This window comes from Martes martes (assembly GCF_963455335.1).
Source record: "Martes martes genome assembly, chromosome: 2".
Taxonomy (NCBI): Eukaryota; Metazoa; Chordata; class Mammalia; order Carnivora; family Mustelidae; genus Martes; species Martes martes.
In genome coordinates this window covers 183,642,071-183,658,766 of record NC_137889.1, presented here as the reverse complement: position 1 = coordinate 183,658,766, position 16,696 = coordinate 183,642,071, and the positions used below count along the sequence as shown (strand labels likewise).

General features: G+C 40.3%; 1 protein-coding gene across 1 annotated transcript in view; it reads left to right on the top strand.

The window, feature by feature from the left end:
* The first annotated feature begins 4,303 nt into the window (after positions 1-4,303).
* AASDH (aminoadipate-semialdehyde dehydrogenase) overlaps positions 4,304-16,696 on the top strand; it is a 36,121-nt gene continuing 23,728 nt past the window's right edge. Inside the window, exons 1-4 of the mRNA XM_080796945.1 lie at positions 4,304-4,561; positions 6,793-7,067; positions 8,781-8,901; positions 12,607-12,923. Of these exons, the coding sequence (XP_080653071.1) occupies positions 6,838-7,067; positions 8,781-8,901; positions 12,607-12,923 (668 nt within the window). The 5' untranslated portion in view covers positions 4,304-4,561; positions 6,793-6,837. The remainder of the gene's footprint in view (positions 4,562-6,792; positions 7,068-8,780; positions 8,902-12,606; positions 12,924-16,696) is intronic.

The window sequence follows — 16,696 nt, the reverse complement described above, 5'->3', positions numbered from 1 at the left end:
AGGGATAATCAAAATTGTTTATGAAATTTTTATTCTTAAAAGAAATGACATTGGCAACTGAGATGAATGGAGAATTAGGTGAAAAGAAGTGAAATTAGAATGCATCAATAAATGGACAAAGGATGAGCAAGGTTCTGGGATAGGCATTTGATATTTCCCAGGAATTGATGTAATGGAGGGAGAAGAATGAAAAGATAGTTGGGAAAATAGGTGCATAAGAAATGAAACTGTTTTCAAGGTACTTAACTATTTAGTATAAGAAGTCAAAGAAATAATGCAGCTGTTGCCAGGTTCTGTAAGAAGTATAAGTCACCATTTGGGAAGGGTCTAGGCTTGTACCCTACTGAAAAGCTATTACTGTCACTGTTTCATGGCAGTAGACCTGAGATTTCTGGGTCAAAGAGAAATGCATTGCTCATGGCAAAAAGTGGCCAGAGCTTCATTTGTCAGTTCCCCATGTTTCCCAAGTCCCACTGGGGAGATGGAGTTAGGCAGAGATGGATGTCTGCACTTGCAGTGAGTTGTGTGACAGGAAAGGAATATTAAGTTTTGGGGGATTTGCTTTTATAGTAAATGGAAGCAAACCTGCTCCTTGGGAAGAACATTACCTCGGATCTGGAGATCCATCACCCCAAACAGCCAGCCCTGACAAATGACCTGAATAAAGAGCAATCAATACCTTGTGTTTTTGGCATACCCAGCAAGAATTTGCAAGGACACTCAGGACCATGGCAGAGTGTCCCTCCCAGCAGTATGCTGGGTTCATGGGATGGTGAGGGGAGGATGGGTAAATTCTAATACAAACGTCGAAGAAAGGCACCAAGGAGGTGATTTTATTTTATTTTTTATGATTTTACTTATTTGTTAGCACACGAGAGATCTCAGGCAGAGGGAGAAGCAGGCTCTCTGCTGAGCAGGGAGCCTGATGTGGTACTCAATCCCAGGACCCTGGGATCTTGACCTGAGCCACAGGCAGACGCCTAACCGACTGAACCACCCAGATGTCCCAAAGAGGTGATGTTTAAGCTGTGTTTTCATAAGAGGGGTAAATGTTCATCAAGCAGACTTGGGGAGAAGAAAGGGTATTTCAGCCTGAAACCCCGCCAGAACACAGGTGTGGATATTTGGCTCAGAAGATTTACTAGGGTCTTAATCATAGCTGGAACTTCCAGGACCACGTATGAGGAATATGGAGGGTAGGAGAGCAGTGGTTAAGTGTTAGAGGTAGGGTTAGATAGTGAACCATCTTGTTTATCTTGGTAAGGTGTCTGAAAGTCTTCCTGCAGCCAATGAGAGACCACTAAAGAAGGTCTTAAGCAGGAGAATGCTATGATTTTTTTAAAAAAAGATTTTATTTATTTATTTGACAGAGAGATCACAAGTAGGCAGAGAGGCAGGCAGAGAGAGAGGGGGAAGCAGGCTTCCTGCTGAGCAGAGCGCCCAATGCGGGGCTCAATCCCAGGACCCTGAGATCTTGACTTGAGCTGAAGGCAGAGACTTAACCCACTGAGCCACCCAGGCACTGCAGGAGAATGCTATGATTAATCTGATATATATTTTAGAATTATCATTCTAGATTACCAGGTAAAAATGGTGTTTTGAACTGTCTTCTGCATTTGCTTCCTCTTAAGACCCCCTGAAAATGATAGTAAAGGGATTTAAGAGTCCTAAACTCTCAAGGATAGAGGAAAAGATTCTGGATTCAAAAGCAAAGGGCTCAGCTGATTTGGAAAAGCTAAATTCTAAACCAGCAGCAGCAAAGCCAATAAACAATCCTATTTACATCACAGAACCTCTTAAAAAACTGAGAAGTTGGCTTCTGGAAAGGGGTGACGAAGGTAACAGCATTGGAAGTTCATTTAGGAATGAGTTACATCTTTGTGCCCCTACCTATCACCCCTGTATAGCCTAATTCTGAAGGCCACTGTGTTCAGGAGAAAGTAAAACAATGTCTTTGGGGGTTTTTTGTTCTCTCTTCTTAAAAATTAAAAAAGATTTGAGAGAGAGCGCGCATGAGCTGGAGGGGCAGAAAGAGAAAGAATTCTTGAGATTTCTGAGCACGGAACCCTATGGGGGCTCAATCTGACGACCCTGAGATCATGATCTGAGCTGAAACCAGAAGTTGGACCTTAACCATCTGTGCCACACAGGCACCTTTTTAATAAAAAAAAATTTTTTTTTTAAAGATTGTATTTATTTGAGAGAGTGGGCATGACCGGTGGGGGAGGGACAAGGGAGAAGCAGACTCCCCACTAAGCAGGGAGCCCTCAGGACCCTGGGATCATGACCTGAGCTGAAGGTGGACTCTTAATTGACTGAGCCACCCAGGTCTCTCTTAATTTTAAGTGGGCTCCCCACCCAGCATGGAGCCCAATGCAGGGCTTGAACTTACAACCCTGAGATTAAGACCTGAGCTGAGGTTGAGTTGGTCATTCAACTGACTGAGCCACCCCGGTGCCCCTAAAACAATGTCTTCATATTGGAGGACATTAGAAACCTGAAATAGAATTAAGTGATAAATATTATACTCAATTCTGAGACACACCCCCAAACATACACCAAGCCCTTTTCTCTCAACTTGATTTTCAGCAAACTTGTCCTACAGACTGTTTCCAATCAAGTCACATGTCCCACTTTTTTTTTTTTTTAAAGATTTTATTTATCTATCTGTCAGAGAGAGAGAGAGAGTACACACAAGCAGGCAGAGTGGCAGGCAGAGGCAGCAAGAGAAGCAGGCTCTCTGCCGAGAAGGAGCCTTATGCGAGAGTCAGTCCCAGGACCCTGGGATCATGACCTGAGCCAAAGGCAGCAGTTTAACCAACTGAGCCACCCAGGCGTCCCAAATGTCCCACTTTTTAATATGCGCAGGTAATTCACGACTACCAGATATCCCAGGAAGCCTCTAATGTGAAAGATAGTGTCCAAAACCAACAGAAGAAAAAAAAAAGTAGATTGTACAAGGGAAAAAAACAACTTAAAAAAAAAACTATCATTACTATCCAAGTTGAAATTTTATAATAAAACCAACATCCCTCTAGCAGCAATTTAGAGTTAGAGCCAAGCGAGGCTAGATAGGCTTTAGGGAAAAGCTGACCAAGAAGACCCGAACTAAGGTAGCAGTAGCAGAAATGAAGATGCGGGCATTTTAAAAATGCAGATTGTGGGCCCCTCAGTAGAAAACTTACTAAGAACCTAAGGGGATGGAAGTCCATGAATCTGGAATCTGTGTTTAACATCATCACAGGTGATTCTGATGGAGTCAGCTGACTTTGAGGAGTGGAGACAGGCTCTGATTGGATATAGGAGGGTAAAGAAAAAGGCGGGGGGGGGTGGTATCTAGGTTTCTTTGCTGGCTGGCTGATGGTGTTATTCTCAAATACAGAAATGTATGGGGACAACACCCCCCGCCCCATAGTTTGAGTAGGCTGTGGTACATCCGTGTGAAACCATTGTGCGAGGATGGATCTATCTCTTGCTCGGCTTACTGATAGTTTCTTGCCACTGACCCCTAAAGACAGGAGGATGTCCCATGACTTTTCATATATAGTCAGTACTGGGCGGTCTTCTCAGTCCTTAAGCAAAAATTTTTAAAACCTGATCATTTCTGCTATTGCAGAGTAGCTTAAAAATAACACTTATTGTTTCCCTTGACACCTGTAATAGTTTACATGTCTCCAACTGTAATAACTTGGAAACCAATTATTATTCAGGCATATAGCTTAGGTAACTCTCCCCCGCCCCCGACCTATTTTATTGCGACTACTGTAAGCTGAAAATTTCTTAGTCATCCTTTAAATCTGTCTCTTCCAATTAAAATGTCAGCCTAATTATAACAGGGACCTCCTTTGCAGGGTTCATCACGGCACTCAGTCTTCCAAACTCTACTTCTACTCTCAGAAAATGTCAGATGGATTAAGTCCATTTACTATTGCATTTCACCGCTCTATCACCTTCCTTCCCATCAAACCTAGACAGTATCTTTCTCTTCACTTTGTGGACAAGGAGAGAGCGGTTTCAAATTAAAGTACCTCGCCCGAGTTTAAGTATGAAAGGGCACGATTCTAAGCTGGTCAGCTCCAAAGTCTGTGCAAACCCTGTCCAAAATCCAGCGTGACAACAACAGGTGTCACAGTTGAGCGCAGTAGGCAGAAGCACAGCCAGATCTCCTCCCAGGTTGCCGCAAGATCATCCGGAGGGGGCAGGGCAGTGAGACACTATCCGCCCCCGTCGCTTCAGCTGACGTCAATGCAGCGACGCAGAAGATTACGCGAGAGCTGGTGCCTCTCAGATCCCGGCGGCCCGCGCGGTGGGTAAGCTTCACGGCTTGTGGGTAATTGCTGCTTTCACGTGTGTTGGGGGAGATGCTGGGTTCGGGCTTTTGGAAGGTCCGCCTGGGCTAAAGCCTCAACCGCAGTCCTCAGGCCTTCTGAGTGAGTCTCGCAGGAGGCCGCATCCAGCGGGGGCCTGTGTGAGGGAACTGAAGTAAGGGGAGGCTTCAGTGCAGCTTCGTTTAGCCTCAGGGCCACCGCCTCGTTCGGGATGTGTCAGTGGCGTCTGGCAGGTTGGTGCCGTGCAGAGGCTAAACTCACCTGTGTGATCTCTCCGGAGTTACCCAGCCTCGGACCCTTTGCCCCTTCGTTCTGAAAGAAAGAAATCTGCTCTACTATTTGCTCGTCTGGTTTGGAAGAGCGAACGAAAGTGTTTTGGGAGCCACAGAGGGCATTGTTACTAAATGTCGTTGCATAATGTAAATTAAGAAGCCAATGGATGCAGCAAAATAAAGTTTCTAGATTGTTTAACTGTCTTTAAGGCAACTGATAACCTAGGCAGAGAACCCTTGGAGCACGAGAATTTGTTGACACTCTTAAGACCTTTGGTAACTTAATAGCGTCTACTGTTGTAAATGAAGTAGGGAATATGCATTACATATGAAGTCTGCTTACCAGATTTGCTCCCCTCCCCCATGAGGTCTCAGAAATGTTTGGGAGTCCAATAAGTTTATATTTTTTTTATTGGCGAGAATGCATTTGATTGGTAAAATACCTCACACGATAGATCTTGCCTTAAGTTTCTGTAGCAATCACTGGGGAACTGGCAGTTTAAAGTAGAAAAACATCTGAATTACATAAATATGTGTGGTGAGTTTTGCAATTTGTTATGAAAATACTTTTTAAAAGTTAAACTTTATGATCTTTCCCCTTTGATGTCAAGTATTTTGGAGTATAATAATCAGAATGTCCTCATGTGAAAAATACTTAACTGCTGTAATTGTTTTTGCATTAAAAATGCATTTTGGGGGGATACATACAGTATAACATTTTATACATACAGTATACATACAATATACCATTTTTGTGAAAATGCCTTATAAGCAATGTGTTACTGATAGCAGGAGAGAGTAGCGGGAGGTCTGCACTGACTATCTCCTGTGATAAATGTACTTGGCGTAATTAATGCATGCTATGGACAGTCGTTATCCAATTTGTGTTTGAGGAAAAATTCAGTCTTTTTATCTTGTACATTACAGCAGAGAATATAGAAATGCTTATTAAAAACTACACCACAGTTGTTTTTAAATTTTGTATTTAGATATCCTAGCATTTTCAAACCTTATGGGTCCTAATGGTGGTTGGTTCATTTTGCACTCATTAGGAATGTTCTGTTCTCCAATTCATATAAATTTTTTTTTAAAGATTTTATTTATTTGACAGAGCACAAGCTGGGGGGAGGCAGAGGGAGAGGGAGAAGCAGGCTCCCGGCTGAGCAGGGGGCCCCATTCAGGACTCAGTTCCAGGATCCTGAGATCATGACCCAAGCCGAAGGCAGACGCTCAACGGTCTGAGCCACCCGGGCGCCCCTAATTCATATAAATTAAATGATATCGATAAAAGTTAATTTTATTTTGAATCAATGAAATCAGTTCAAATATGTATAAGCAAGTAAGAAAGAAACTAGGCTACTTCGTAAATCTTGCTTTTGAAATATGGAAAGGAGTTCACAGAAGAGAAGAAAATCACTTTTATTCCCAAGGAAATACTAGCAGTTATTTCTTAATCGATGATCCCTAAAATTTTTTTTAATAAAATACTGTTTGAAATCTTTATATTTTTATTGAAGTCTAGAAAATATTGATAGAATGCTTTGAGTTGAAATGCTGTAGTTTAAATGAATTTATTGGAATTTAAAAATAGAGAATAAAGAGGTTATTCAGCATTTATAAAAGGGACTATCTGTGATCTCTGAAGTGTTATAATAAATAATATAGTTTATATATAGTGGACTAAAACTGGGTGGATATATGTCTTTTTTTCTGTCAAGGGTTTATTTGCTGTCACCTAAGTTCAGTTCCTAAAAGCACAGTTTATTCCCATTAGTCTTTTCAAAGACAATGTGCAGGATTTTAACCACTTTACCTTAATCTGGGATGATAACAAAAAAAGAAAAAAAATTAAGCATGTAGTGCTTTAATTTGAGTTTTATTGGTTAATTTTTTTGTTTTTTCCTACTGTGGGCAGTCGAGAGAGACTACATTTTTACCTGTTTTTTTCTCCCCTGTGTATACTACTCCTCTCCCAAACTTTCTTCCAGCACTAACCCAGTGTTAGGTCGGTGGTATCAAATCGATTTTCAACCACCTTGTCTCACCACAGATCATTCCTGGGCTCTGAGATTAATTATGTTTTTGATATATTTATTTTTGTGAGGAATGATTTATATAGAAGTTTCCCTCTCCCTTTCTCATCCTACCAGGTTCCCTAAAATTCTCTGTTCCCATAATATTTCTGTATATAGGTGGAGTTCTCTGCTACCAATGATGCTTAGAGAAACTTCAGTGAAATGACTCTTCAAGAACTGGTGCATCAGGCTGCCTCCATATATTCAGATAAAATAGCTGTATGTTTTGATGAGTGTAACAGCCAGCCTCCAGTTTATTTTACCTATGAAACTGTGGTTGCTGTTGCTTCAGAATTATCGAATTTCCTGCAATTACACTGTGACTTTCAAGGAATTCGGGAAGTTGGTCTCTACTGCCATCCTGGGATAAACTTACCTTCTTGGATTTTAGGGTAATTGTTTTAATATTAAATTTTTAGTTTTCTAACCTAATTTATAATTCTTTAATACACAGAATATGTTGTAACTTAATATTCTGTTTACTATTTTATTTTTATGTATTGGTTGTTCGATTATAAGCTGATGGAATTCATATTTATCCCCAAATTATTGTTTTTTAAAGATTTTATTTATTTATTTGACAGAGCACATACACACAAGCAAGGGAAGCAGGGAGAGGGGTCCCAGAACCCTGGGATCATGACCTGAGCCAAAGCCAGACACTTAACCTAATGAGCCACCGAGGTACCCATATCCCAAGATTACTTTTAATCATTGAAGTTAATACAAGTTTATTTAGGAGAGACCAGAAGTTTTCGCTAATAGAATACTCAAATATCTCCAAAATATAAGGGTTTCTTTTGTCTGCCAAAAGAAAACAGTCATAAAGAAAACAGTCATAATTTGTTTTATATCAAAGAAAACAAGTGTTTCAGAAATAATGTAACTGTTTTTTTCCCCCTGAGACAAAGTTTTAGGTACTCGGGTATTTAGTAAGTGAATGAATGAATAAGAGTTTTGGATGATGGTTCATAAAAACTGAGCTGTGAACTGAGGAAGACACGGATTCAAACGATCATTTGCAAAATGTTCATTGAGTTGTTCTAGAATATTATCCTTACATAGTGATTCCTGTACTAGGATTCTGCAGTAAATAAGAGCTGCTAAAGAATTAGAAAAGTTGATATTCATCCCATGGGATGTATGTTAGTAGATTAATCGTATAAATGTAAAGCAAAAAATTAATTTTTAAAAGAATTTTTAAAAAATTTTACTTTCATCCAATCATTGACAAATTTTACTGAGAATTTCCTACAAAAATCTATTGTCCCCAAAATAATACCTCTAAGTATATATACCTATATATACTTTTTAAAAGTTTTATCTTGACATAATCTCTACATCAAAATGGGGCTCAAACCCACAACCCCAAGATCAAGAATCATATACTCTGTTGACTGAGCCAGCCAGGTCCCCCTACCTCAAAGTACTTTTAGTTAAAACAACTAACTGATTTTGGATCTTATTGCCACTTAAAAATCAATTTTAAATTTGTTCCCCCCCGCCCAAGGTATCCTGGTTTTGGTGAAATGTCATTTTTAGTATAGATAGTATTAATCTGCATACTAGTAAGTTACATGTGGATATTTAGCTTATGTTATCATAGATGAAGAAAGAAGACTCTGCTACCTATTTGGTATTTTAGTAGTGGTGTTAACCAAGTATATTATACTATAATACATTAGCTTTAAAAAATCTTGGATTTCTGGGGGTGCCTGGGTGGCTCAGTGGTTTAAAAGCCTCTGCCTTCTGCTCAGGTCATGATACTAGGGTCCAGGGATCAAGTCCCACATAGGGCTCTCTGCTTAGCAGGGATCCGGCTTCCTCCTCTTTCTCTGCCTGCCTCTCTGCCTACTTGTGATCTCTGTCTGTCAAATAAATAAATAAAATATTAAAAAAAGTCTTGGATTTCTGTATATTAAGGGATAAAAATTTAATAGTGGATATTCTCTCTTAAAGACAAAATAAAAATAACTATAACCAAAGATGTGTCAACAGAAATAATGGGCATTTCTGATATAGTCAATAGTAAAGTACACAGAGAAATTGAAATACTTAAAGATGATTTTCAATAGATCTGTGCTGATTCTGTGCTGTCTCTTTAGAATTCTCCAAGTCCCTGCTGCTTATGCTCCTGTTGATCCAGATTCACCACCAGCATTATCAACTCATTTTATGAAAAAATGTAATCTAAGTTATATTCTTGTTGAAAAACAGCAAATTAATGTAAGTGTGTATTTAAATTGGGGTTTTTTAAAAAAAATGTGTTTATCTTTCAGTTGAAGACATGATGTGTCTGTCCGTCCATCCTTGCATATCCAACTTTTCTAACTACAGTTTTTCAGTCTCAGCACTGTTGACATTTTGGGTTGGGTAATTGTTGTGAGGAGTGTCCTGTATATTACAGGTTGTTTTAGTAACGTTCCTGGTTTCCACCCGCTGAATGCCAGTAGCACTGCTCCCCCCCACCGCCATGAGTTGTGACAACCAAAATTGTCTCCAGAAATTGCCAGATGTCTCCTGGAGGCACCCTTTATCCCCTACATTCTGTTGAGAAACACTGCTCTATAGCATGAATGTATATTCTAGATGTATACTAAGGTACTGCATTGTTTTGAATTTCTTTTCCCTTTCCAAAGTTGTTTCTATACTAGGAAAATTTTGTAATGCTTGCCACAGATTTAAAAGATAAATGTTTCAATTTACAGTAGTCAGCAACATTAAAGAGTTATAACCAGGTTTAAATTATGAAAAAGAGATTAGCACTTAAACCAGGCTTCTCTGGAAAACTAAATTAATTTTTTAACTTTTTAAATGACTGCCAACCAGATACCTAGCCTAGGAACACTGCTTTATGGGTAATATTTGGTGTTAGGTGTTCATCAAGATGCATCCCATGTTTCATTATTTATTTGTAAAATACTCTTTTTACTAAAGAGAAATAGAACATTATAGAACATAATGTAGCTTGTTTTTACCCTTTTTCTATCTGAACCAGTTTATATTTGAGGGAACTTAAGTGCATTCCACCTATGTATCTGTATGTGTATACATCTCCATCTATATATAGAATAAAAAATATCAAGAGCTTAAGATTTATGGAGGACTTCTAGAGAATCACGGGTTTTAAAGTCTCTAGAAAGAGACAACTGAGGTATAATAGGCTACATATAATGGGTTAATAAATATTCTCTAAATCTATTCGTGTCTGGACAAGAAATTGGTTATTTCTTTGATGTAAGCAAAACTAAAATGGGGATGTGACATTTATTTTTCTTAAACTTGGTGAAAGTTTTTTAAAATAGGTGGTTGGTGTGAGAATTGTCAGTATCAGGTATTTTTTCTAACTGCTTATAAGAAGGAGTTGGGCACATAGAAAATCCCCTAGAAAGTACCTTGCTTAATGTTCCATGACTTTATTTTTGTTTTTAAGATTGTATTTATTTATTTGACAGACAGAGATCACAAGTAGGCAGAGAGGCAGTCGGAGAGAGAGGAGGAAGCAGGCTCCCCGCTGAGCAGAGAGCCCGATGCGGGGCTGGATCCCAGGACCCTGGGATCATGACCTGAGCTGAAGGCAGAGGCTTTAACCCACTGAGCCACCCAGGCGCCCCTGTTCCATGACTTTGATGTAAGTGTTCCTTCTTAACACATGAGCAGTCAAGAAGTATTTATTGAGCATGTACAATATGCTCAGCATCCACTAGAGCAGTGGTTCTCAGCTGGAGATTTGTCTCTCCCAGCAGACATTTGGCAATGTCTGGAGTTACTTTTTTTTATAATGCTGGCAGTAGGGACACCTGGGTGGCTCAGTTGGTTTGGTGTCTGCCTTTGGCTTGGTTCATGATCTCAGGGTCCTGGGATTGAGCCCCGGGTGGGACTCCCTGCTCAGTGGGGAGCCTGCTTGTCCCTCTCCTTCTGCCATTCTCCTTGCTTGTGCTCTCTTGAGCTCTTTCAAATAAATAAAACCTTAAAAAAAAAAATGCTGGCAATAGGGGTGCCACTGGCATCTGGTGGTTAGAGGCCATAGGTACTGCCAAAAATCCTACAAAGCACAATATGTATTGTCCCTTACAAGGATTTATCTGGTCCAAAATGTCAATAGTGTTGAGATTGAGAAACCCTACAAGTTGTTTGGGAGGGTATTAGTGTGTGAAAGAAGCCCGAGACCTGATTTCCTGCCTTCTAGCTGCTTATAATACACAGTTGACACTAGGACAGCACAAGTTTGAATTCTGCAGGTTCACTTACACTTTTTTAATAAACACAGTATAGTACAGTATCATACACATATTTTCTTACGCTTTTCCTTTTTTTTTTTAACATCGATACATTTTTAATATAGTCATATTTAAATTCCACATTTGCCCCCAAAATATCCTTTTAGCTTTTTGTGGGGAGGGATTCAAAATCTGGTCAAAGATCATATAATGCACCCACTCCTCATACTTCCTTAATATCCTTTCATCTGGAACAGCTCCCCTGCCCTTTTAAAAAAATTTTCATGACCTACACATCTTTTAGAAATCAGTTAACTGAGGTTTAATGTACATATAAAAATCACCAATTTTATGTATATATTTTAATGAGTTGACAAATGGTTTGTCAAACAGGAAAGCAGGTCACACCACACCTGACCCTTAATATACTTAACAAATGAACAAAACACTATAGGCTCCTGCATTGTGACCTTTTTCTCTCATTTCTTATTTTTCTCTCATTTATCTCCTTTATAGTAATTTCTTTGATGTGAGAAGTTTCATTAAGCTGCTTTTTACCAACCTAAAAAGGTATATTCAAAGGAACCTCACTTTTAGCATGCAAAAATTGAATTTAGCATCTTTTTATCCAAATTCAGTAAATCAGTATTAATCTGTCTCCATCTGCCAAATACCTGAGCCAGAAACTCCACAATCTTCTTATGCTCACTCTGTATCCAGAAAGTTATGCAATCCTTACTGACTCTGGCTCATAGGCTCTCCCTGTCCACTCTTGTTGCAATGGACTAGTTCAGGCCTATATATCGTATTTCAGTTGTTGCAAAAGGTTCATTAGAAGAACCTCACTTATCGAAAGTCTTATTAGTCTATCCTTGATGGAGTAAAGTCTAGCCTATGCTGTTGCCACCTTCAGTTGGATCTCATTGCTTATAGGTTATAGTGTAAAACCTTTAGTATTGAGTATACAAAGTTATTAAGGCTAGCATCTCCTCTTCTGCTTTTCTACTTTCTCCCTCTCCCCCAGTTCTTCAACTCACTGGTTAACATTCTCCATAACACTAGCTTTCTTGGGTCATGTACTCTGCATTAGCTATTTGCCTAATAAAGTACCCCTCTTTTTTTTTTTTTAAAGTACCCCTCTTTATTTGGACCAAAGCTACTTATAACCCACACATTACATAGGATGTAGCAATTTCAGACCTTCCAGAGTTAAATTCGGTCTCCTCTGTTCCCATTAACATTTCAAGTATATTCATTTTCACAGTTGCCCTACCGTTGTATGTTTTTATGTCTTTTTATTTTTTTATTATTATTTTTTTAAAGATTTTTATTTATCCATTTGACAGAGAGAGATCAGAAGTAGACAGAGAGGCAGGCAGAGAGAGGGACGGAAGCAGGCTCCCCGCTGAGCAGAGAGCCCAATGCGGGACTCGATCCCAGGACCCTGAGATCATGACCTGAGCCGAAGGCAGCGGCTTAACCCACTGAGCCACCCAGGCGCCCTATGTCTTTTTATTTTGAAGGTGACATTGAAAGTAAGGAAAGCACTATATTCTTACAGGTTTCTAATTTTTTTAACTCCCTAGTTATATAGAAGTACTGAAAACCATATTGAAGGAAAGGAGTGAATGAATACTTTGTATTACTTTTATGTAAAAAAGAATGTTTTTTTAACATATTAATATTACGAACTTTGTTCCCCATGTAACAGAAATTCAAATCTTCCTACAAAACATTATTGAATTATGATACACTTAAAGAACATAATGACCTAGTACTCTTCAGACTTCACTGGAAAAACGTTGAAGTGAGCTTGATGCTAAAGGACAGAAAACAGAAATATGAAAAAGAAAAAATGACAAACAGCACAAATTCTGGGAACAGTAATGAAGAAAAGTCAGAAGAGCACATGGATGTGAGGTTAAAGCATTGCTTGGCCTATGTTCTCCATACATCGGGCACTACGGGGATACCTAAGATTGTCAGAGTCCCTCATGAATGTATAGTGCCAAACATCCAGCATTTTCGGTGAGTTCTGGCCTTCAACTCCTTCTTCAAAACTTGTATTTTAAAGGAGAAAAAACATTTTTTTAAAAGATTTCTTATTTATTTGACAGAGAGAGAGAGAGAGATCACAAGTAGGCAGAGAGGCAGGTGGGGGAGGGGGCAGGCTCCCCACTGAGCAGAGATCCTGATGTGGGTGGTGTCAATCCCAGGACCCTGGGATCATGACCTGAGCTGAAGGCAGAGGCTTTAACCCACTGAGCCACCCAGGCACACCAGAAAATCATTTTTTAAAAGATTTTCAGGTATTTACTTGACAGAGAGTGGGAGAGCACAAGCAGGAACAGTAGGAGAGGGAGAAGCAGGCTCTCCACTGAGCAGAGAGCCTGATATGGGGCTCTCAATCCCAGGATTGTCGGATCATGACCCAAGCTAAAGGCAGACATTTAACCAACTGAGCCACCCAGGCATCCCAAAAACATTTTTTTAAGTAAACTCTCCCCGCTATGTGGGACTTGAACTCATCACCCCAAGATCAAGAGTTGCATGTTCTACCAACTGAGCCAGTTGGTGGCACCCCAGAGGAAAAATTTAATTTTTATTTATTTATTTTTAAAGAATTCAAGAGAGAGCAAGCGAGCACAAGCAGCAGGGAGGAGTATAGGGAGAGGAAGAAGTGGATTCCCTGCTGAGCAGGGAGCCCAACGCTGGGCTGGATCCCAGGACTCTGGGATCATGACCTGAGCTGAAGGCAGATGTTTAACTGACTGAGCCACCCAGGCGCCCCCTCAAGGGAGAAATTTTAATCTCTGTGCATTATAATCATTTTTTATTTTCTTATTTATTTATTTTAAAGGTTTTATTTATTTATTTGACAGAGAGAGATCACAAGTAGGCAGAGAGGCAGGCAGAGGGGAGAGGGAAGTGGACTCTCCGCTGAGCAGAGAGCCCGATGCGGGGCTCCATCCCAGGACCCTGAGATTATGACCTGAGCTGAAGGCAGAGGCTTAACCCACAGAGCCACCCAGGTGCCCCTATAACTATTTTTATAAAGATCGATTCATTTATTTGAGAGAGCATGCACATGAGTGGGGAGGAGGAGCAGAGAGAGAGGGAGAGAGAATCTCAAGCTGACTCCCGCTGAGGGCGGAGCCTGATGTGGGGCTCAGTCTCATGACCCCAAGATCATAACCTGAGCCAAAATTGAGAGTCAGACACTTTAACCGACTGAGCCACCCAGATGTTCCTGTTTTAGAACTCTTGTTCCTAAATCGATAGTCATAAGTAATTGGGTCTCTTGTTTTGGCTATATCTGAACTTTAGTTCTTTGCAGGTTAGGACTTCACCTCTCTGATCCAGACCTGGAGCCAAACAGGGAGCAAACAAATGATGGTTGAAGCTTTGCTTCTAAGTTATTAATGAGAAGGAAGTGTATTCCTGGCAGAAGTATGGGTGAGAGGAGGAGTTTGGCTTGCTAGCGTGTACCAGGGCAGAGCTGAGGAAGGAGTGGGAGGGCAGGAGCCATGTGACCTGAGGGGCAGGAGCCTGTTATGCCTTGTTGAAGAATCTTGCACTTAAATCCAGTAGATGTAAAAAGATTTGGGTTTCATTAAGCTCATTCTTACAGCATTGTAGAATTTGGTTTGCTCATCATCATAGAAAAATGAAAAATCTCTATGAAGTCAATTCTCAGCTTAAGAAGAAGGAAATAGAGGAACTAAAGGAGAGTAAGTTAGGAAATCAAAAGAGGAAATAAATAGTGATACAGAAACTTTGTGACTACAAATATTTGTGATATACAAATATATATTTTATATCATTTTAAGTTTTATATAATTAAAAACTTCCTAACAACCACATTTTAAAAATACAAAGAAATAAGAGGGGTGCCCGGGTGGCTCAGTCAGTTAAGCATCCGACTTTTTTTTCCTTTTTAAAGATTTATTTATTTATTTGAGAGAGAATGAGAGCAAGAGAGAAAACATAAAAGGGGAGAGGGTCAGAGGGAGAAGCAGACTCCCTGCTGACCAGGCAGCCCAACGCAGGACTAGATCCCAGGACTCCAGGATCATGACCTGAGCTGAAGGCAGTTGCTTAACCAACTTAGCCACCCAGGTGCCCCAACCATCCGACTCTTGATTTTAGCTCATGTCATGATCTCGGGGTTGTGAGATTGAGCCCCGTGTCAGGCTCTGTGCTGGGTGTAGAGCCAGCTTTGCTTAAGATTTTTTTTCTCCCTCTGCTTCTCTCCTCACCCCCTAAAAAAAAAGGTAGAAAGAAATAAGAAATTTCACAATATCTTTTTTAATTCAGAATATCTAAAATACCAATATGTAATTGATATGAAAATTAGTTATTTTATACTCTTTATGCTTATCTTAAATCTAGCCAGTATTTTACACTTACACATCTCAATATGGATTAGCCACATTTTTAGTGCTGAGTAGGCACATGCTTCTTATGCCTACCATATTGGACAGTGCAGGTCTAGAAGGAGGGAATGGTGAAATGAGGCAGAGAGGAGTCTTGTAATTGATAATGTGGTCTTTGGTGACTTTATTTCCGAGTGCCCAAGACTGAAGACAGACTGTATTAGGCTGGGGATAAGGGAATGAGAAATAGGAAAATGGAGATAATAAAGTATTCATTTCTTGGAGCTAGTTTTAATGGGAAAGAAAGAATTCTGGGAGGGTATAGGTTTATCTTTGAGATGAGAGACTGGACACCTGGGCGGCTTAGTCAGTTGAGTGTTTCACTCTTGATTTCCCCTCAGGTCGTGATCTGAGGGTCATGAGGTTGAGCCCCGTATTGGGCTCTCCACTCGGTATGGAGTCCGCTTGAGAATTTTTTTTCCTTCTCCCTCTGTCCCTTCCCTCACATACGCGTGCACTCTCTCTCTCCCTCAAATAAATAAAATCTTTAAAAAACGGGGGGTGCACCTGGGGGGCTCAGTTGGTTAAGCGGCTGCCTTCAGTCAGGTCATGATCCCAGGGTTCTGGGATAGGGCCCTGCATCAGGCTCCCTGCTCAGTGGGGAGCCTGCTTCTCCCTCTCCTTTTGCTTGTTATTCTGCCTTACTTGTGTTTGCGCGCGCGCTCTCTCTCTCTGTCAAATAAATAAATAAGGTGGGAGACATTAATAGGCTGGTGGTTGAGAATCGGTAGGGACAATTGTTTTTGAAAAATCAAGAAAATAGTATTGTAAAGGAGTAAGATACTTTGAGATGGAAGGGCGAGGAATGTTAGAGGAAGCTGATGGATTGTAACTTCCTAGGCAAAGTCATATGTTGAAGAGTATGAGAGGTGAGGTGGAATGGAGACGCAGGGAACTTGAAGGGAGTGGAGCAGATTTGGAATCTACTGTAGGTGGGAGAGACAGTGGGCCAGCACAGGCAGGAATTATGTGTAAAGTGGGAGCCAGTATGTGCCCAGTGAGGGATAAGGGACTGATTTAAAGTATAGAAATTTCTTGGGGCGCCTGGGTGGCTCAGTGGGTTAAGCCTCTGCCTTCGGCTCAGGTCATGGTCTCAGGGTCCTGGGATCAAGCCCCACGTTGGGCTCTCTGCTAACCAGGGAGCCTGCGTCCTCCTCTCTCTCTCTCTGCCTACTTGTGATCTCTGTCTGTCAAATAAATAAATAAAATCTTAAAAAAAAAAAAAAAGAATGTTAAAAAAAAAAAAAGAAAGCAATGGTTAGGAGCAAACTGGAACCCCATAGGCATGTGCTTGTTCATAGGCAAGTCAGGAAAGATCTAGGGGAAAGGGAGAATAATTGTAGACCCAGATGCTGTGTCTTTTTT